At 39.7% G+C, this 23,753-nt stretch overlaps 1 protein-coding gene across 3 annotated transcripts in view; it reads right to left on the bottom strand.

The window, feature by feature from the left end:
* Positions 1-23,753, bottom strand: part of ARHGAP15 (Rho GTPase activating protein 15) — a 320,750-nt gene that overhangs the window by 243,664 nt on the left and 53,333 nt on the right. For all 3 annotated transcript variants that reach the window (XM_064435287.1, XM_064435286.1, XM_064435288.1), the window contains one exon: positions 18,915-19,004. In XM_064435287.1, the coding sequence (XP_064291357.1) occupies positions 18,915-19,004 (90 nt within the window). The remainder of the gene's footprint in view (positions 1-18,914; positions 19,005-23,753) is intronic.

Here is a 23,753-nt window from a genome sequence, read left to right as displayed (position 1 = left end):
AGGTGTACTTATTTTTAACATAAAAGCCTCTGGCTTTCATAGGCACCAAAGAAAAAAGAAATTACAAATTCTTTGTAACCATCACTGCCCTCCTCAAAGTTAAATACTGTTACAGATGGGAACAGAAGGACTTTTTGCTGCAGGACAGTGATCCCACACTGCACATCTGGAGCACATCTCCTGCACCCTGAGTGGCAGCGGGGACTGCGTGCATCAGATGCCATTAGCCAGAAAATGTGTTAGCACAAAGAAATTATGAGAAGTGTGCTACACGGTCAGATGTAAGGAAAAGCACCATTTGTAGATTTGTTAGTCAATTAGGCTTTATTTTGAGTGATTCCCCCAAGGCTTCCTGAGGTAGGAGCATTTGTTTTCCTTCATTTCACCTAAGCCTGCTACAATTCAGTGACTGCAGAGTTCTATAAAGTCTCAATATTTTGGTTCTCAGACCTGTCACTCAGAGCATCACCTATGCCTTGACCTCTGTTCTGAGCCTTGGTAAATAACCACATAACACCCACCACTGATACAGCCCCAAAAAAAAGGAGGAGAAGAAAAAAAAAAAGGAGGAGAAAAATAACCAAATAAAAAACTGACACAAAACTATCAAGCATCATTCTGTAAATGTTCTCAACCTGTCATTTATATTATTAATTAAATGAAGACTATAGTGTGATCATTTTGGTTAACAAATAGCCCTGGGCAAGATGGGTAGCTTACAACACCTCTCTGAGCTCCACCTTTAGGAGGCATGTTACCCTTTCCATCTCCTACTTTAAAGTTGACTTCTGGAGTTTCCAGTACTTAAAAAAAAAAAAAATCCCTCACTCCTCAGCAAACAAATCTTGGTATACATAAATAAAAGACATTTGGGAAAAACCCAAATAATTTCTAGTCCATAGTGCTTACCTACCGCTAATACTTTGTTCTCCAATCAGAGGGTATATTAAATGGAAAAATGCCACACTGTAACTAGCAGAACAGATCACAGGATGAAATTGATTGGCATCACCTAATTAAACTGAGATAAAATAGAAAATAAATTCATAGAAATCTAAGTCAATTTGCTAAGTGAAAAGACTGAGAAAAAAAAAGTTGAATAGTTTACTTGAAATGAATTATCTAACTATGCAATTTCAGTAAAAATACTGCAGATATTTCAAAGTTACATATTTACTAGAAAGATCTTCAAAAATCTTTTTAAAAAGTAAAATGTCTGCTGAACTTTTCTGACATTTACAAAAGTAATTAATTAATATGATTAAGCAAATTAGGCTGAGGCAAAGTCTGACTGATTGTAAAGCATGCTGCAAGAGCCACCTGTTTGCTAGAAAGATTAGATACTATAGTGCTGGCAGCTAGAAAAAAACAGAGAATTATGAAAGTTAACATCTATATATACTGATCTTTGAGATCCGTCTTTTCTAACATGCTTCACCAGATTATCCCAGCTTTACCTGACAGAAGAATTGTCCATAAGTCATTTTTGTTTGGAAAAAAGCACTGGTGATTAAGCAAAAATAAAAATGCTGCTAACCAGTCACAGTAAGGGTGTTTATGGATCTGATTCCTAATTGGGTACATCAGCTCTTCTAGCCAGTTCCCAAAGTCAAGGAAAATCCCAGCAGTAGCCACTTTCTCTATAGATTTGCTCTCCTTCACCTTGAGGGCAGCAGTGAATGTTCCTGCTGCATAAACACAACATCTCAATTTAGCAGTCAAGAAGCAAAACTTCTGGTAGGACTAATTGCCATGAGGTGCTGTAAAACATGCAGTTGGAGGATACCAATCCCTGGTGATCATTTACAACTTGAAACAAAACTTGAAAACCAGTCAGAGAGGTACTTTTTTGCTATTTTATAAGGTTTTATTACTCCTGTTAACACAAGGCCCCAGTCATACATCATAAATTATGTATGGAGCAATACCATCACCTCTATCAGCAGGACCCTGCAGTGAAAGTCTAAGTGGGGTGACATCACACCCAGCTCTAAAAGACTTAGAGGAGATGTTGAACTTGTCTTCATGGTTAAGTGTCAGAAGACTTGAGAGAACCCAGATGCTATTGAGTGAGGAAGGGATGAGGACTGGAGCAGGAGTGTAGACTTTTGTGCTCATAGTGCAGGCACAACAGCTCTGGGCATTGTCCTGTACAAGCCCAGCATATCAGAGACCATGAGCTCTGGAGAGGAGGCAGGAGATGGAAAAGAATAATTTTCCAAAAGGCAAAGGAGCAGATAAAGGTGTGGAGAAGAGCAGAATCACAGCAACCCTGAACAACCAGATTTTGAGGACAGCCTCTGGTGAGGACAGCCTAGTGACCAGGAAAGGACAGAAGGGCCATCAGTTCCATGCAGTTACATCAATCCCACTAATTTTTCCACAGAAATGATGCTTAGTGCTCACCCTGTACCCTGGAGGCTTAGCTGAGGTTAGCACAGAGCCCTGTGTGTTGGATTACCACCTCTGAAATAACACATTGGGCAAGAACCAATTTTGCAAATCACAGTCCTGCAAAGGGAAAATGCTAACAAATGGACGTGCCTGTGAGAAAGAAAATGCTGGATATAGAAATTAGCAGAGCTGATTGCTAGGTATGCTCAATTAGGAGTGTATATATGGACTTTTCTAGGAATAGCTTTAGGCACGCTCAGCCCTGCTGCTTGTGCTATATTTCTGCCATACAGATTAACTAAACACAATGTTAAGAGATGCAAAAAAACCTGTGATTTGAAAGTTCTGACATAAACAGTCCCTGAAAAAGAAGCAAACAGAGCACACATTGTCTATGCCATTTGTGAGCCAGTGGATCTAATGGTTCACTTACTTTACAACCTGCTTTGGAATAATTTGGCACATCTCTAATTTTAACAAGCTTCAGTGGGATTAGATAAAATGCAGACTTTGTTTACATCAATTAACACTCAAAGAAGTACAAAAGAACTTGTTAACTGCATTTATGAACAAAAAGTAGCAGAGTGAGAGTTTGTCCAAACGAAGTTGCTGTTCAACTTGCTCAGATTGGCACAGTTGTCTCTGAAAGCCTAAAACCAAGAACCCAAGAAGGGAGCTGCATTTTCAAAGAGGCAGATGTGTATTTTTAATTATATCGGCAGATCTAATCAACATTTGTGATAGCTGCATTTCCAGGTTTGCATACATCAGACTCACAGAGATTACTTCTTCCCTCCACATGCCATGTACACATTCACTGAGTCAAGTGGAAAACCAAAACCATTGCAGGCAAGCTGACAAATACATTGGCCATTGCTACTTTATTATTCCTGTTTCCAATTATTTTACCCCACTGGTGTATTATTATTCCTATTCCCAATTATTTTGCCTTGACTGATTATAAGCAAATCCTTCTCTACATGCTACAGAGCTGGAAAGAAAATGTGGATGACTTCAAACCTAGCCCTAATAAATGGACACATCATATATGCCAAATAAAAGGTTTTCAAATAGCAATTATATTAATAAAGACACAGAGGAAAAGGGGGTAAAAATAAGGGTTTAAAAAGTGAGGGAAGGAAAAAAGTGCACTATGGAATATACTATACCATGCAAGTAGTATATAGTACATATTAGCTGAATTCTGATAAGAATATTTTTTTTTTACCATACATATTTTGCCCCTTGCATCACATCATTTCCATAGATCTGTGTGTTCAAACTTCTGGACAACACAAGAGACACCTTCAGAAAGCTGTTTTGTGACTCTCCCAGGATCAGCCACTTCCAAGGAAGCTTCCTGCTCCCTCCTCAGGTGCTACAGGCACCACATCTTTTCCATCTTTTCCCCATTAATAGCTCAGGGATTCATAAAACAATGTTGTCACTATATCACAACGTTCTTAGTTGCATTTTCCATGTAGTCAAGAGACCTGGGCACTACAGAAATGGGGGTTTTTTTGTCACTCCAGCAGTGTGCCATTATAATTAGAAATGATCAGCAGAGCTGAGCTGCTGTCACCGGTGAGAGCACTGCTGGTCAGTGCCGTGTCCCCAGTCCTGGGGACACCACAACTTCCCCCTCCTGACAGGACAAAATTAACTCTCACAACCTAATAACCAGCCTGCTGCTGCACTAACAATGGCAAAAGGTGTCTGGAGCAGCCTGGTGTGCTCAAGCATTTCGGATCAGAGCCCTGCTGAACTGCAACAAGAGATAGAATCAATTCCTTCCAGAGGCTCTGCATTCCAGTTTGCCACACAAAGCTCAGACAAGCAAGGGAAAGCAAGGAAAGGGTCTTTAATTAATGGAGCCACACTTGCTGTACCACAAACTTTCTTCCTTAAGGTTGGGGGGATATTAAGGAAAAAAGAAGATTTTTATATTCATAGGAATAGAACAAAGAGAATTCAAGAGCAAGAGGAACTATATACCATCAAATGTAGCTTATACACAAGTGATTTTTTTTTTCTTTTTTTTTAATAGTGAAAGTAGTGAAAACTTAAGAAAGTAACAAGCAGGAAAATGTTCCTCTAAGGTGAAAAAAACCAAGATTATTGTAAGTAAAAACAATTCTCAAATTTTTAAGCATAATTACGGCATTTCCAGAGTCATGGTTTAAATAAAGTTTTTTGAACACCACTTAGAGCAACAAGGATGTTCAGACCTGGAGTCTCTTTTCCACTACCACCCTACTAGTGGAAGTTGCTGAAACCATGACAGCCCAAGCAAACAGCCATGCACACACTAAATATTCAATAAATTTTGCTCATAGAGGCCACATGAAATAGCCTGTAAGTATTAACATAGATACCTAATGCACAGATAACCAGCTATGTAACCCAGTTCCAAAATCCCCTCTAAAGAAAACCGGCTCTAAATGCAGAATATCACAGCACATACAGATTAATTCCTGATAGGTATCCAAACCCTGGACAATCTAATAGCAGCTTAGCATTGATTGCATGCTACACAACAATTTAGGTTTTGTTTTCCATTAGTAAACACCTCAAATTACATGAAAGGGAGAAAAAGTTCCCTAGATACAAGCATTAAATATTTATCAGCCTTATGTCTGTTCTGTCACCACGCCTCTGAGAAAGTCCATTAATTAAATACTTTAGAAACGATTAAAACACTTCCTTAGAACTTATTGGCACCTGTTAATTCACTGACCCTACGAGGCTATGGCAGTAAATGTCTTGTTTGATTGCTTCTCTTACCAATAAATCAGCAGCTTAAAGACAAAGGAGACATGATGCAACTCCATGTACACAACATTGCCTTAAAACACAAAAGCCAGTATCTAGAGGCAGAGAAACAGAACATTTATGTAGACAGGGCAGCACAAATAATCTATTTAACCTAATCTTTTAATTACAGGAAACATCTCGTAGCAAGACATACAAGAGCAATGAAATGACCCAGAGCTAGAAATCAAGATGATATATTTGTGCATGTGAAAGTAACACCAGCAGAATTCATAAAAGAAAACCTCCTTGGGCATTATTATCTTTCCATCAGGATACACTGTCATCACATTGAGAACAGGAGAAAAAAAATGGTTTAAAATATGTTGTTAAAATACAAATAAAGGGAAAAGGAAAAGAAAACAAGAGCAGAGAAAGGTAAAATTAGAAGTGGGGGGAATGCAGGTGAAAAGAAATCTCAGTTTGAATTATAAAAACGGAGCATCTTAGGACTGGGGAGAGAAAAGAAATAAGGGACAGACCCCAATAGCTTGGCACAGCACAGCACCCACTCCAGTGCAGAAGCTGCAGCGATTTGGGTGTCATTATTTACTCGGTAACAAACTACTCAGCAGAGAGGGGGGTTCAAATCTGGCCCTGCCTGGGCAGTATGCAAATCTTCTCCCACTCCTCTGCAAGCTTTTAAGGATAGCTGGCAGAGAGTCCCCTGAAGAGTCCTGGCAATGCCACAGTCTGCAGTGGGAAACGAGCATCTTGCAAAGAACCCCTGAGATCCTCCTACCCCCTCAAATCTGCGCAAGAGGAGAAGTGTTGCCTGCAAGGGGGAGCGAGACGGAGCGTGTGTGCAGGAGAGGGAGAGAAAAATACTGCTGGTAATTATAAAAGAGTCCTGAAATGCCAGGAGATGGGAGGGAATAATTGATCCTAAACAAAAATAATGACAATAAATTGCGCGCTCCTCGCTGCGTGTAATGTTTTCTCCTCTCCCCCATTTGTGGTGTTTTGACCCTTTGTTCGGATCCTTTACCTTGCTGCATTGAAGTTATTATGGAATATTTGAAAAAATTGGCTTCCCTTCCTTTGATCTCTACTATTGGATTACATTCTTCCCACTGCCTGCACACAGTTCTTCACTCCCACATTCATTTTCCCCATTTCTTTGTTTACATTCAATTTTACCATATTTCTTCACACTTTTCTACATGGGTAAAGCCTATGTTATGTTCCAACACACATTACTCTCTCTCCTTCCTTACTTTGCACTTTTTAACTGATCATGTAGAATATTTGTTTCCAGAATGACAACAAAAAAAAATCCAAACAAAACAGAAAAAGAAGAAAAAAAAAAAAGAGAAGAAAAAGAAGAAAAATGTATGCAATGGTGAAAACATGTTCCTTTTCACTCCAACTGCAGCCCTTGCTGAATTGTGCTGCCATTGTTTTCCAACAGAACTTGCATTTCCAAACTTGGGAATTCCCATCAGTCTGTCTGACAGAATTTTCCTGTTTTTTCTCAGAAGGTGTGCATTTTTCAAATGCCAGTAACATACCACTACAGAATTTCCCAGGAGTAACAGCTTGGTTTGAGGGACTCTTATTCAAAAGCCTTACTTCAAAAAAAGTCATTTGAAACAGAAGAACCAAAACTGATTATTTACATTCTATAAATCAAAACAAAACTACAACCAATGCATTTCAAAATATTGCTATAATTATTTTCTACACGCTGATAAATTGCTGGACATACTTTCCTGAGTGCTGGTTGGCAATTCCTCGAGCACTAAACACAATGTTTATTTAATTTTAGATTGTGAATATAATTATTAAAAGTGTGATTCAAAATCATTAAAAAAAGAAAAAAAAAGAATGTACAGGGGAAAAGGAAAAAAAAAAGACAAACGACAAACCAAACACAAGGGGAGCATATTTCAGATGTATTACATGTTTTTAAACCTCTGTCTGTTGCACTTCATGGAAAGGTCTGTTTCCAGGGTGGAACTGGTTGACTCAGTCCCAGGGGATGGAGGAGCTCAGGCCCATCAGGAGCAGAGCATCCCAAGCCAGGTGACAAAGCTGGGAGCCACAGCAACGGCCACTGTGACACTTTGGGGGTGCAGGAGAAGCTACAAAGCTCAGGAGCAGCTCTCCCAACAATCCTGACTCCATTCCCTAAAATATATTGAAATGGCAAAGATGTGAAAATGTATTCACCCCACTTTTCTCAGCATTGCCAGAAGACAATGTGTGTTATATCCAAAAATTTTCTGAATAAAGTGTATTTTTTTTTCTTTATAATCTACGTACCATCATGCTCCCCTCTCCAATAGTAAAATCAAGGGATATTAAAAGATGCAGAGTCATAACACAGTATTCCAAGTATGGAGAAACACAGTTCTTATCTCAGACTCCCACATTCACACCCAAAATTTTCCTTTTGTGGCCTCTCAGAGCGGGCTGGGGCTGTGCCAGCCAAGGACCACCTCACACAGAGCCAGCCCTATCAGCTCATAAAGTGAAAAGAAGGAAAAAAGAATCATCATGGTACAATTTGCACCTGCACAGATGTGTGTGTTCTACACTCAGTGTAAATCAGGAGAGTTTGGGTGAAACTGGTGCATTAACATCAACAGAGGAAGTCTTGTGACCCTCAGCCAAAATCCAACATGCCCAGTCTTTAACAGGCAGCCCCATAAGGAAGAGATGGATGGATGGGAATGGACTTTGCTACCACAACTAAAATTAGAGGTAAAAACCCCAGCCAATCCACTGCATATTGATTTACGTACTGCAGGATGAAGTATTGAAAGAAATAGATATTTGTCCTTTCAACCTCTTGCTCCATGGCCCCTGTTTTGTTTTCTCCTTTTAACTTTACCACACATTAACAAATTTTCTGAATTAATTCAAGGCATTTCTGGCAGCACGTAATTCAAATTTATCCATTTTAATTGTTTTTCAGTGGCAGCAATGGTTGAAACTGAATTCTGCTTAGTCTGCTTGAGAGCTGGGCATGGGTAGTAACAGGCTATTTCAACAGTTCAGGGTAAAAATGGGATATTCACTTAACTCTGCAGTATCAGTGCAATTCATCTCAGTCCATAACAGATGACATGTTCAATAGAATATGTAAAGTATGCCTCCACCTAGTGATGACTATGTACAAATAATAGAAAATAATAATAATTATTCTATTACTTAAGAGAGTCACAGTAATTGGCTCCCATTTTACCAAATTAAAATGTGCTCTCATGCAAATATTCACATATACAAATGCACACTTTGCCTCCAGAAAAATTAGTTTAAAGCTCAATCTGTGACAATTTACCTGCAAACTCTGACTTGAGGGAGGCTAAACACATTCCAGGTTTTAAGCAGATTAAAATTTCAAATAATATATTTGTAGCAATCACAACTATTACGAGGACGAAATTAAAAAAAATGGGGGTGTGACTGAAGTGCTGTGGATTTTAAGTGTTAAAATTGTCTGATAATTTAAGTTTGATAGACTATTTCTAAATGAAATGGTAAACAAACCACATCCCCCCCTTGCAACTCTGTTTGCCAAAGAAAATGTTTGCTAAACTTCTTGGATCATTGTGCCTTACAGATGCAATTGCAGATGTAGTGGCTGAAATTCCTAGGAATTTTTTTTACCCCAAATCAGAGCAGAGGTTATGAAAGTAACAATAAAAATTAAAAATAAATTATTTTTAAAAAATACAAAGGCAACAAAAAATTCCAACAAAACATCCTAACAGTAAAAAACCTCAACATTCCAGAACTCAAGAAATCCAGCCCTTGAACTCAATCTCAAATTTTTACCAACTCCCATAATCCATATAAAAATAGTCTCTAACTGGGATCAATTGCAGGCGCATCCTCAAAATCAATAAACTTGAGGAGGAGGTTTGAAAAGTCAGGGTCCCTGGTGGAAAACGTTCTTGTGGGCTTTCCTTTCATCTGGGAACCACCTTAAATGTCTTCTCAGGCCCACTGGTCTTGCATTACCATTTCAAAAAAGTCTCCCCATCCCATTAGTGGTCCATGAATCACAGTTTAGGAATTCCCTGCTCAGCTGAAAACCAGAGGTGTTGTATCTAAAAGAGGGCAGGTCACTGCCTGCAGTTCCCCCCTTGAATTTAAATTGCCTCCCATTGTCCATATAACACCTTCAAGCATCCAAAAAAACATCCTGTCTGCAAAGAAATCACTCCTACACAAAAAATGTGAATCCCAAACCTCTCCTCTGGCATCCCTCTGCACACAAATTCAGAGAGAGGACAGCCAAGGCTCCCCATGCCCAGCCAATTCCAAATATCTGCCTCAGCCATTAAAGAGAAACACAAAAAAATGGAGTCAAGTGGCTTCGCCAAGATTTTAAAAAATGTAGTGGCTGAATACAGAAATACCAGTCCCAAACATGTAAACAAGTCAGATTTGATTATCTCTGAGCGAGTTCATTTAGGATTCGTTTTTCTCTTTTTCTCTTCTTTTTTTTTTTTTTTTTCTCCAAGAGTTTGATAAATTAAGGGAATGTTTGGGCACCTATCAAGATACTATTTTTTCCCGCTCATATTAGCTTACATTAAATTTAAAAAAAAACCCCCAAACATGAAAAATCATAATGCTCTTAAATTAATTTAACTGTTTTCCATTAGGAGAAGCACTAAACCTTAAAATACTAAAGAACCAGGAAATCCAGTCTTCTTTTGCATTTCTTACATTTTTCTTTCAACTGTTGATTGCCAGAAAATACCATTTTCCCTGGGTCATAAATGCACAAAACAGAGCACCAAGGGCCACACCCACATCAGAGGTGCTTTATCAAGTTATCACCCTACTGACTATCTGTAGCCATAATTCTCATTACATGCTTTATCTTGAACCAGCTAGTCCTTGTGAAGCTATTTACCTTTTCCCTACCAGCTGATCAGAAGAGAATTGCTATTTTAAAGCATAAATTTACTACCTAAGGAATAATTTAGAGAACACAGATCTATGGGGATATTATTTTAAAAAAAATAATATTGGTTGGTTCAGAAACTAGTTAAATGAATGTTAATTACGGAATAGTTTGGGTTGGAAGGGAAAGGTCACCTGTTCCAACCTCCTGCTGTGGGCAGGGACACCTTCCTTTAGAGCAGCTACTGGTCTGAGTTACTCAACCAGGCACCGACCTTGGCTGAAAGATGTTTTTAAAATGCTCAGTGTCACCAGAGTGCCCTGCAGGATGAGTCCATGGGGAAAGGGAGAGCCTTGGTGGCACCGGGAGCAGACTGGACAGCCCTGGCTGCCTCCGCTGCCCACATCCCTGCCCACATCACTGCTCACATCCCTGACTACATCCACTGCTGCATCCAGTACCCACCTCCACTGCCCTCATTGCTGTTCACATCCCTGCCTGCATCCACTGCCCATATCCACTGCCCTTATAGCTGTTCACATCCCTGCCCACCTTCCCTGTCCACATTCCTACCCACATCCACTGCCCACTTTCCACTTCCACTGCTTGCATCCCTGCCCACAACACTGTTCACAACCCCTGCCTGCATCCCTGCCCACCTTCCCTGCCTACATCCACTGCCCACATCCCCTGCCTGCATCCCTGCCCACTCCCACTGCCCTCATCCCTGCCCACCTTTTCCCTGTCTACATCCACTGCCCTCATCGCTGTTCACATCCCTGCCTACCTCCCCGTCCACATTCTTACCCACATCCACTGCCCACTTCCATTGCTTGCATCCCTCCCCACTTCCACTGTCTGCATGCTCTGCCCATCTTCCCTGCCAGCACCACTGTTCACATCCCTGCCTGCATCCCTGCCCACTTGCACTGCCTGTATCCCTGCCTACACCACTGTTCACACCCCTGCCTGCATCCCTGCCCACATCCAATGCCCACATCGCTGTTCATATCCCCTGCCCTCATCCCCTGGTGCATCCCTGCCTACATCTCTACCCACCTTCCCTGCCCACATCCAATGCCCACATCGCTGTCCATATCCCTGCCCACCTTCCCTGTCTGCATCCACTGCCCTCATCCCCTGGGATGCAGCCCTGTTGCATCACCCTGGTGCATCCCTGCCTGCATCCCTGCCCGCCCGTGCGCTGCCCACGAGATGGCAGCAATATGTTTATGAATAATGCAGCAGAGGCTGCAGCCCCATTTCGCATGCGGGAGCTGCAAAGCGCCGCTCGCTCCTTCAGCTGCAAAACAAAATAACACCGCCCGAGCCCCCTCCTCCCCTCCCCAACCGCACAACCCTCTGTGAATTGGGCCCAAAAAAAAAAAAAACAATGGGAAAAAATAAGCTGCTCTTTTGTCACACTGCCCGGGTTGCTTTCTCATGTGGGGTCAGCATTTTCCAAGGCACAAGGTGCTTCCTCTGCTCTCACAGATTTCTCCAGGTCCTTGTGCTCAGCCGTGCTTCTGTCCCTGACAAAATTATGTCACACGCACATTAAGCATTAACTGCTGCTATGTTTTATTCCTGCAGCACAGAAAATGCCTGTGGCTTGAAATAAATATTTTCTTTTCTGATGGACAAATAACATCTGCACTGGTGAAAGCTGCAAGCGTGGCTGTCACAGGCTAAGTGATTCAGATAATCTCTTGAGAAGCACATGTGTATGAGCACACACAGGCACTCGTACCTATCACAGGCACTCACATATCAGCACTTGGATTTGCCAAAAGATGGGCTCTTAAAAAGCATAGTGAGCTATTATAACCATCACTTTCAGCAGACAGACTTCTACACACACGTTATGTCAGACTGGGGGAACACAGATCATGAGTTTTTAAAATCAGCTTGCTTTCATGGAAAATTAGGCTTTTCAATTGGATTTTGGAGTTGTCCAGCATTTAGCGAAGCCGTGGGCTGCAGTGGGTACCACACAGAGGTGATGTGCAGTGTACAGACAGCAGCAGCACAGCACCCTGCTCAGGGCAGCTTCTGCTCCAGCCAGGCTTTCAAGCCTTTCCAAAATCTCCATGAGTTGTTGAAGTTCACTTTTCAAGAGATATTTTTTGTCTTGAATTTTTTTTTAGGACAATAATGGGAAAAAAAAAAAGGAGTACCTGCCCAGGTAAGATCATCTTTAGCTACGAAACAGCCAAAGTTTTTTGAGAACTTGGACTCTTATTTCATGAAGCCAACTATAACAAAATATTGCTTATCAGGAGCGGACCTTACTATTGCTGAAAAGTAACAACTTTTTCACATAATTAAAAAAGTGGTAATTAGGATTTCAATTTTCTTCTTTTAATAATGATAACAACAAAATACTAATGTTCTGCTACTGTTGCCACAAAATACACAAGGCCTTTTCGACATAACTGAGGGGTTTGTTTAACCCCAAAGCAGACTCAGCAAGGGAGAGAAACAGATTAACTATAATTTTGTGGCACCTCTAACTTAACTGCTTGGTTTGTCCTTTTTATGAATAAAGTTGCTGTTCCTTGAAATCCTTGAAATTCCATTAGGTTAAATTGATAGAGAAGTTCCTTCAAATTCCATTACAGAGACTCAGTTTCCCAAACTTTTTAAATGCACAGAGTTGTCATTTGAGTGCCCTCCTGTTGATTACTTCTCTATTTCCAAATTGATTATAGCTTGAATATTGAAATATCAAAATACTGAAATATTTTTGTATATGTTATAGAAAAGTTTTTTTTCATTTTTGTTAAGGTTTCCTATGCAAATGAAGCCAAATTCCTTACAGTTTCTATGTTCCTGTCCTTGTGTAAAGCTTTGCTTGTATCACAGAAGTAATGACATCTGTCCCTCTTTCTGTCACTTTTTTTTGAGGGAAACAGGCTTTATTAATGATATTCCTTAGAACATGAATCACATCAAGCATTTGTGTCCATCACTGAGTAATTACTGAGCAATCTGAATTCCAGTTAATTTTCCATATGTTCTTTGGGCTAACATGAGTAAAATCAGATTGAAGAGAGAGACACTGGTGAGAAAAGCCTGACCATTTCTCACCCAACAATTCTGAAACAAAGGTGGAACTGTATATTCCAGAGTGCTCCAGTTACCAGGCTCTTGCTTATTCTCAATTAGATAAATATCTTTTCTCAGCTGATTTTTCTGCCTGTTCAGCTCTTTACTAACCAGGAACACCTCCCTGGGTCCCAAGAGCAGCTACTGTCAACACAGGTGATGTGGTTACTGTTAAATCTGCCTTTTCCATACATAAAAAATAAATTCAATGACAATAAATAAAATTACCAAGGATATCTAAAGGTCTCTCCTCATCATCACCTTAGAATATTATATTAAAGCCTTTAGAAGACAAAGTGACTTCTTAATTTTATAAAGTTTAAAATGCATATTGTGTGAAATTTTCTATTTTCTGCAAAACTTTCCTCACAATCAAAGCTGGTTTTCCTCTTTCACTATGTACTATCACTCTTACTTTTCTGTTTTGATCACCAAGAAAATACATTAAAACTTACAAGATCTTCAAAATGAAAGAAATTAAGAAAAGGACAACTGAATACATGAAAAAAAAATCATTCATGGGTTTTGTTGGATTTAGGTTACAACAGAAAATAGTAGATATGTTGAGAAGTCAGAAGATTAACTGCATTCATGGATTACTGAATACTGATTACTGGTTTTACTGAATATTTTGGCAGGAGCTTTGCCAGTAAGGTCATTAAAGAGCCAGTTAGAAGAGAGAGCTAGAACCATAATTGTGAGGCTGTTCCACATTGCTGTGTTCAAGATCTCCCATTTACAACAATAAAAAAAGTATTTATGTAAAATCAGAGAATGGTTTGGATTGGAAAGGACCTTAACTGGTCTCGTTCCATAGGCAGGGACACCTTCCACTCCCACCCCTATCCAACCTGACCTTGGACACTTCCAAGGATCCAGAGGCAGCCACAGCTTCTGTGAGCAATCTGTGCCAGGGCCTCCCCACCCTCACAGGGAAAAATTGTTTCCCAATATCCCATCTAAATCTGCCCTCTGGCAATGGGAAACAACTTCCCTTTGTCCTGGAACTCCAGGTGCTCAAAGTGCAGGTCCCACCTCTCTCAAACTGCTGGCCACGCTTCTTTTTGAAGATGAAAACCATTTCTTGGTTTTGTGTTTAAAAAAAATAAGTAATTTTAAGTTTGTTATTTTAAGAACCTCTTTCTGACACCACCTAACAACTGTGATGTGGCCAAGTCTTTTAATTAGGCAATAGCATATTCAGGTCTCTGGGATAAAAATTAAACCTCATCCACAGCAGTGAGGTCCAGAAGTGGACAAAATGGTGTTTTAAGATCACAAGACATCCATCAAATGCATAGCAGATTAAAAAACAGCAAAGGGTCCTGCACAACTTGGATTTGAAATCAAGAGCCCTCTCAGGCTCAGGAAATGGGACTAACTCTGGGATAGGTTTTGGGTGGGAACAGGCTCCAGCTGCTGATAAGGACCACCACAAGCCTGTAAGGTGGCTTTTTTAGATTTCCCTCCTCTGTGCAGCATTTATGTTCAAAAACACACAAAGAAACCCAAACACCAATCCCAACCCATGTCCCTCCACGTTGCGCTCTCAGTGCTTCCTCTAGAGAGATCGGAGAAACAAAAATGATCCCTCCCATGGCAAAAAGCAGCAACTTAAACCATTCCTGGGAGGCATCCAGACACTATCCTGATCCTGTAGTATGTAGAACAAAATAGCTTATCATTCAGATTACTCGCTTGGACAAAAGCTGGAGAGCTTCAAGGACAAGGGAGTTACCCAGGATCAACGCCATAAATGTTATTATATATGAAACAGCTGCAAGATAAATTCTTTCATATTACACATAGGTGCAGTTGTACTTTCAGCTGTCTCGCTGGTGGAGCAGTGCAGGGCTTATAGAGCTTTCTCTGTTTGTAAAATACTCTTAGTTGTGTAGGATTGAGTAACCCCTTACAGCTGCGGTGCATTGAAACAAAAAACAGTATCACACCACATCTGTGGCAAGAGCCCAGACATAGAACTCCAGAAATTCCTCATATGAAACCTTCCTAAAAGTGAACTTGGTGAACGGGGTAAAATTATGACTAAAGAAACCAAAAAGTGCCTGTTAGTTAAATGAACTGCGCTATTAAGAGAACAAAGAAGCTTCATCGATTTATAAATATGCTGCTGGCGACCTTTTTTGTGCTTTTCACCTCTCTCCTAGATTTCCTCTTCTTTTTTGAATTATCTGAGAGAAATCTCCCAAAACCTCTTCAAGGAAATAGTGTACAACCACAGGACTTTGTGCTAATGAACCCCCAGAATTAAAAATCCAGAGGTCAAGAGCACATCTTCCATGGAGTCTGGGCTGAATTTCAAATTAAAAGGCTGTTTGACAGAGAGAAGAGGTTCAGTAAAACAGGGGGAAGAATAAGACCCAGTTGAAAAGTTTACTAAAAGTAGGAAATTCGGCATATTGGAAAAAAAAAAAAATCTGCAAACTAGCCTAGTTACTGGTGTTTCCAACACCATATCAACACTGACTGAAAAGCAGCCCATTAAGTTAGTTTCTTTTTTGATAACTCACATCAAAACACACCTACCCAATATCAAACTAAGCCAAAAAAAGGCAAGAGGAGAACAACAAAGTGACACAGGGGCTGTTTCTGTTAAAGTTGCTGACTGACAACACTGCCATCCCTTAACATGGTTTTATTTAGTTATTACAACCATCTCTCTGTAAATGACACTTAGGATTATTTAAGATTATGTTGTAATCCTTTTAATCCTCAGTGCTTTAAATTTCAGGCTAAACACCAAAGAGCAAACTAGCACTTAGCAGAAATATTTAAAGCATGTGATTTAAACATAAATCTTCTTTTATTCAGCACTCCTCCGATGAAGACCTAGTGCATCACATCACTCAGCCAGCAAGAACAAACAGCACCATGTCTCACTGCAAGCTGCTACCTTACCCCACACCATGGGAAGCTGTTTCTAACCAGGTCTTTTCCTTGGTGCCAGCTACACCATCAATTAAATAAATGAAAGGAAACCAGGAGGTTATAGTCTATGAGATGTGCATATTTTCAGTTACTGTTGAGGGAAAAAAAAATACCCCTACATAATGTGTTCATCAAGAACAGAAATAGATTGCATGCACAAATTGGATAGTGTGAGACAGATCAGACTTATCCTGTTAAAAAGGGAGTAGCTCAATTAAAATGAGAGGAGTAACACTGCTGAAAACATCATGATCAAGACCAGAAACCCAAATCTTCCTGCCTGAATATCATTCACTTGCAGTTCCCTCTTTTTTTCTCCCTGCATCGATCACATTTCCAATTAGTTTTTCTTTATGATACTCCTATGCTCCATCTTCTTGCTGCTATCCATTAACTGTCATCTGCTTAGATTTTAAATCCAAGATTTCCTTCTTTTTCTTCAACCCAAAATTTCAATAGTCTTTTTCCATTTATGATCTATAATTCATGAACTCAAATTGAGTACCCTGACTAAATCAAACTCAAAATTCTGCACCTACTCCTCACATAACACATTAGCACAAAGCAACCACGGAATGAGAAAAGAAGGTTTTATTAGAAGGTAATGAAACAAAACACCAACTATGTTTTGATGGGCTTTGAAGATATAATTATACTTATTTCTGATCATTTCAGAGTTAAGCAGTTAATGTATTTAATCAAATAGCAATGCAATGCATCTATATTTAGGTTGAAAAAAAATAAAGAAAGCATTAAAGAAAGACACCCATGATGTTTTCATTAGAACAAACCTATGAATAAGTAGACACACACTATCAATTTTATTCCCACCCACGAGGAATAAGTAGATCAGAAGTGTTTCCTGAAATATTCAGCTCCCAGGTACAAACTGACCTCTCTGCTTTCGAACTGGCCTTGGATTCCCTCCAGACTATCTCACAAATCCTCGCTCCCTCTCCAGTCCCCTTCCCACTCTATCTGCTCATGTAGCACCAGTCTTGTTCAGTCCCTTCCTCTCCCAAAATGTCACCACTACTGGTGCCAAAGCCTTCTCCTCTTTCGCTCTTACCATCTGGCACAATCTTCTTGTAGCTCTCTGTCTAAACAATGCTCCATCCCTCTTCAAAATGTGTCTTAACATATGTCCTTCCTCCCATGCTTTTACTTCTTAATGTCTCTCCCACTCACTTATTGGCTTGATGAAGACACATTTTAATGGGTTCAAACAGTAGTGCATGAGTTTCCTTTCTCACATTATTCTGATTCAGTTACACCTCACACGAACAGAAGTGAGAAGAAAATGCACTGCGGAGCCTTCGTAACACCAGTTTGGTAAATCAATAACAGAGCTTCGTTTGTCTTTACTTTGGAAATGTATTAGCTCAAATGAATCACCGCCCTGAAACGCGTTTCCAAACAGGAATTTTGCTTATTGAAAAATGAGAAATAAACCCTAGAAGCTCAGAAGATCTGTCAGTGTGCTCAGGGGGTTACAGGAGTGAAGGCTAAGGTTATACTTAATCACATTCCAAGTGAAAAAGCTGAAGATTGACAGCAAAAACCAAAATATTTATTCTAAAAATACCTAGGAAATGACAAAGCCCCAAGTGTTGTCTCAAGACAACCTGAAAGATGTGGGGGGTATAGAAGCATAAGTCTCGCTGTCTCAGAAAAGAGGAACATTTCTAAATATTGCATGTGCTTTAGAAAGATGTCTAGAAAAATAAACCTTGAAAAAAACTCTGTAACACCCAGTTGACCCAAAGAGATTTCTTTTTAAAAAGCCATGTAGAGGCCCTTAGGGGTTTTTTTATGTGTAGTGGTTTTTTTTTCCTTCCATCCCAGACCCAGACACAGTTGGTTCCTCTAGCATGTTTCATTGGTCATGATGCCAAAGGACTCTCTGGTAACTAACAGGATCTTGACCCTGACATGTTCCTTTCTGCATCTCTCCCCACTTTATTGCTTGTATTGTTATACCATTTTAAATGTTAGAACTCTGGGAAACAACTTGGCTCATAGAGAATAATATTTTGATGTGGCTTGATGCAACATTTAGTGAAACAGAAAAAGACAACAAATCCTTTCTACTGATATTCATGGGAGCTGGATTATGTCCAAAACCTGAAGATGTTGCAATAAACTATTTTAGCCCCTAGATCCTGGAATGTTAACCTTGCAGTAATGCTTTTCCCCTCCTTTCATCTTCTTGGGCCTTGATCCTCCCTTTCAATTCAATGGGATTTGGACGAAGGAATTAAATAATATTATTTTCCATCAATGAAGAATAGTCCTGTGAGAAATACATGTCCCTCTCTGCTGGCCCTGACAGAGGCAAGCTTTTAAAATCCTCCCCTCCCCTTGCAGAAGTGAACCTGGGTCATCACCGTCTGAGGACCCTGAGCAGCAATAAAAATAAACAGAGAAACCGCACTGCGCTGGAGCCGTGCTTGTATAAGCAGTTTGAAGAAGTTGTGTTTATGGAAGTCCTCTAGGTCAAGATTCTAGGCCTGAACCCAAAGCAATTACCTACTAAGTTTTAAAAACAAATTGAATATAGAGCATTAATCAATAAATCAACAGGTTCTCAAGTGTTTAGGAGACTCAGTCATCAGAAATCCTTCTCTTAGAAAAATAGTAAACCGATGCTGGATAAAGTGTTACACTCCTTTACTGGTAAGAAAAATGCTGTATTAAATCAGGATCTAGTTATTAAAACTAAGGAAATAAAGCCTACCTCTTCACAGAGTTCAGACTCAAATGAGACGTGGAATGCTTTGCCCCTTACCTGAAAGACATTCTTTCTGCTGGATTTCTCTGAGGTCCACTCTATGCGAGCACCACACAAATCCACACACTCAGGTTTATATCCCGGCTTCTGGAAAGGAAAAGAAAAAAAAAAATCAACATGAATATGGCCTGACTTCTCACAAATGGGGACAGTTATCAGATGAAACAAGAATAGATCACGTTAAAGTGACAGGTTGTTGTAGCACAGCTGCTGATATTACTGAAAAGAGCTCATTATATACCCTGGTATTGTTAAATAACCACTCTTGGGGTGTCTTAGTTCAGAAACAAGGTTCTTATATTAGAACATAACCTTAAAAACAATTAAATGGTTTAAAAAACAGTCTGGTGTAACATATAGTAGATCAAAACACAGATGCAGACACATGGACCTGCTATTTTCAATGCTTACTTTGCCAAACCTCTTGAAGAGTCATTGAGTTTAAAGGAAAAAATTTTGTGGGTTTTCCAAATGCAAATTTAAACTGATGCAACTGGAAAGGACAGAAATTGGACAAGAACATGCATCGTATCTCTAAGACAAGCTATCTCCTTTCTCCAAACAAATTATCATTTCCTGCTCCTAAAAAAAGAAGAAAAGGCTTCGAGGGCATGTGTGACACCCAGAAAGAGCTCAGCACAAGGGCTGATACTTCTCAGTGTCAGTCCACGCATCCTGGAGTGACACAGCTCTGCCTCCCCTGCTCCTCCATATGGATGCAAGGAATTCAAAGAGCAGATTTGTTTGCCTGTATCATTTACGTTGCTGGGAGTTGGTGTAAAGCACAATAATCCTCATTTGCCATCGAAGCTCCTTCTCCAGGGACTCTGCCTGTGCAGAGTTCTGGCAAAGCCCGTGTAGTTCAGAGTAGGCTTTGTAGATTGGGTTGCTGCACATCCTACTCAACAGTAAAAATACTACTGTTAAAGTAAAAAGCACCACTAACTGCCTTTTGGGTAGGTGATGGAGTGATATCCACATAATTTAATTAATTAGCCTGATGCAGCTGTTTTCTCTGCTGCTCTTAAGCCGTAGTTACCCTAAAAATGTCATTATTGATACAAAAAACAGACTTTATAGAGTTAAGAATGGCCAGTCCAGCACCAGCCACAGATTCAGCTTTCCAAAAACTACTCGCTGGATTTCTCTGATGTTGTTATTAAAGGCTAAAATATGTGTGTTCTCCAGGATGCCTTTGAGATGGGAGGAAGAGAACCTATTTAGGTTAAAAGAAGCAAAGAGATCCTGGTCAAGTGATTTGCAGGCATAGTGTCTGGAAGTTTTCAGTACTGGGATTGTAATTATATTCTCCATTTGCCAGACCATAAAACCACAGTGGTTAAGCTCCACTGAAACTGACAGTCCTGTGTGACTTTGTTCCTTTCTTCTTCTTATTATTAATTTTTTTTAATAGAAGAAATATACTCTTCAAAACAGAAGGATGTTCTTGTGGTTAAACCACTGGAAGAAAAGAACTTGGATTTCTTTTTCCCCACCTTTGCCTCAAATTTCCTGCCTGGCCTCTGACAAGAGCTTAGTCTTTCCAAATTTTTAATAGCAGATCAAAACTGCAGCATTGAGACTTGATTTTGCAAAAAATGTTGGGAAATTTAGTCAGCTAATATTTGCATAGCAAAAATTATGAAGTTGGGAAAAAAAACCCCAAGCACTAATATATTAATGCAAAAATATATTCAAACTGTGGAGGAAATGAATGAGTTCTCAATATTCCAATACTTTTATAAATAGGGCTATGAGGCTCAGATCATCTCCAGGACTCCATGCAATGCCCAGATCTGCACCACACAGGCAGGTCTGCAACTCATCAGGAACACACAAGACAGGCTTCTCAAAGTGGGCAATCTTGCTTTCTCTGAAAAAAAGATTACCCACATGGGTAGTTCGAGTTGGAAAATACTTTCACAAAGAGGGGCAGCTGTATTCCACCAGCAGAAAGAGTTGCGAAATTTTGGAAACACATTATGAGATTAAAAGAAGAGATTAACATGCAGACAAAGAAACAAAAATAGTTTTTTGATAATGAACATTACAGGGCTACAGAGCATTTTCCTCAGGAAAACTGGAACACTGAAGGGAGAAAAAAAAAACAATGAAAAGCCTAGAGAGTTGTTGCAGGAAGATGGAACAGTGAACTCAGTAGTATCTCTAATTTCTATTATTGTACAAAAATATATGCAACAGCAGAAGCTGGACCCTTCTGTGCACCCAGTGAACATAGAGTGCAATTTTGCTGCTGTTGCAGTATTCTGGAGTTTGTTTACAGCTCTGATTTTGTAATAAGCAGAAGAAAAGTACAAGCATGTGCATGTCCCTCTCCAGAAAGGATGGGATGCAGGCTTGTGGTGTGGGGAAGATGAACAGGCTTCTGCTATGTGCAATAATTATTTGGGTCAGTCTTTCTCTAGGGGAAATAAATATGAATTGAGCAACCTGGTCTAGTGGAAGGTTTCCCTCCTCACAACAGGGGAGTGGAACAAAATGATCTTTAAGGTCCCTTCCAACCCAAACTCTATGATTCTATGAAAACTTATCCTTTGGAGAATTTATCAGTTTTGACCACAATGTGTCTAAGAACTCATCAGTATGGCATAAAAGATGAAGCTTCTGATGAAAACTTCATGCTAAATCATTCACAGAATTCCCAGAATCACCAGGTTGGAAGAGACCTTCAGGATCATCCAGTCCAACCCAACCCCAACACCTCACCTAAACCCTGGCACTCAGTGCCACATCCAGGCTTTGTTAAACACACCCAGAGATGGGGACTCCACCACCTCCCTGGGCAGCCATTCCAGAACTTTATCACCCTTTCTATGAAATATTTTTCCTAATATCCAACCTGTATTTCCCTTGATGCAGCCTGACTCTGTGTCCTCTGGTTCTGCCAGTGCTGCCTGGAGAAGGATCCCAGCCCCAGCTGAGCACAGGCACCTTTCAGGAGTTGTAGAGAGTGGTAAGGTCACCCCTGAGTCTCCTTTTCTCCAGGCTGAGCACCCCCAGCTCCCTTTTCAGAGTCATTGAGCCTGAAACTGCCCATCATTCTTCTGCTGCACACCTGGGGAGCACCCACTGAAATCCAACAGAACTCCAGAAAATGTACAAAGAAATTAATTTTGGCCTAAACATTTCCCTGCTGCAGAGTTGGCTTCCCAGGTTATGCAACACTCAGAGACCCTGGGAGAGAGCGAGTTAAGGTGACTGGGAAGCCTGAGCTCTCCATGTCCTTGCTTTGTGCTCTGCAGTCAGAGCAATTATGTTATATCAATGTTGTTGCAGGGGGTTATGCTGTAAATTGATACAAGTGTCTGCTAAGATGAAATCTTCCTAAACATGAATATGGATTTCAGCAGCATTTTCACTCACTAAATTACTTTGCAGATGGGCTAATAACCTGAGGTTAAAATAACCTCTGTTGAATAAACTATCTGAGGGAATAAACTGACTACATTTTCTTGGTCAGAAAGACCAACTGATGATAGAATTAAATGCTGGTAAGGAAGAATGGAGATGTGATTCATTTAGACCACAGTGCCCTTAATTTAAAATAAAGAGCTAGTCAAATTCATAAGAATGGTTAAAAAAACCCAAACAAACAAAAAAAAAGAGTACTAAAGCCAGGACCACAAAAAAAGAAAAAAAAAAGGCAGCAGCAAAAGCTAATGATTTAGCTACATGGGATGCAAACTTAAATTTTCAGTAGTATTTGTAAACAATCTCATTTTCTGAATCTCTCCTCTGTGTGCTTTAATTGCTGTGCTCTATTACTTCCAATAACTCCAGATTTTGTCACCAACTTCACCAGAATGCAAAGCAATGGATCCCAGTCCACTCCATGCAAAGCAAGAGCAAAGTGGCCACAGTGAGTCCTGCACTTACAGTCATACACAGGAACAGCAAAACCTTTTAGATATCACCAGTTCTTTGATTAAAACATTAGTAAATATTTAGACAAATAGTTTTAGATGACCTCTAAATGCTATTTAGTCCCACTGTCATGAAAAGAGCTGTTAGAGGTGCTCTCATTTCCCTCTCTCCTGCTGCCTTTGTTTTGTGAGGTATCATTCCTCTTTTAATGATGCTGTCTTAGTCCAAAATTTTACTCAAAGTACAGTATTTAATAATTAATAATTAATGAATTAATATCTTTAGAATACAAAGGGACTTTAATGTTCTTGTTAAGTCACATCATTTTCCTGTTAACAATAAAAATGCTTTGTTATAATTCATACTATCATGGATGAACATAGCTTCTCTTACATTATTTAATTAATGGTTGAGCTCCCCCATTTCCAAAGTAAACAAAAAGTGGGAAAATAAAATAAAATCAGAAAACAAATGGCTTCTAATGAATCTCTTTTTTTGTATTAGTCCCTTTCCAGTATCAAAATTATATCTGGTTAAGTGGTTTGCAAAGGAAATAAGCACTGCATTTACTTTATCAGATGAGATAAGCATGGCAGTTTAGCTTTTTTTGACACGCAAAATTTGAGTTTAGGAAATTGAGTTATAAGATTATGAACACTGACAGCTCTTGTTGTTTTCAAGCTTTACCCAATTTGTTTATTTACTGTTGCATTTAAGTTTTATGCAACAGACAGCAAATGTAACTTCAACAGATTTTTCTCACCTAGTGAACGTTAAGCTCACAGCCCCAACGTTTAAATCTAGCATGGAATAAAACAAACAAAAAAAAAATTTTTTGCCCTCCCTATAATGAGAAAAATGCAGGTTCAATATGTGTATTTTCTTCCTAACACAGGAGATTTTATCTCACTGATAAAATGAGCACTGGTGGTGACTGAGGCTTCAGGGAAA

The sequence above is a fragment of the Passer domesticus genome, chromosome 10 (genome assembly GCF_036417665.1).
Source record: "Passer domesticus isolate bPasDom1 chromosome 10, bPasDom1.hap1, whole genome shotgun sequence".
In the NCBI taxonomy this organism is placed as follows: Eukaryota; Metazoa; Chordata; class Aves; order Passeriformes; family Passeridae; genus Passer; species Passer domesticus.
The sequence above is the reverse complement of the archived record's forward strand: the minus strand, read 5'-3'. Positions and strand labels throughout refer to the sequence as shown.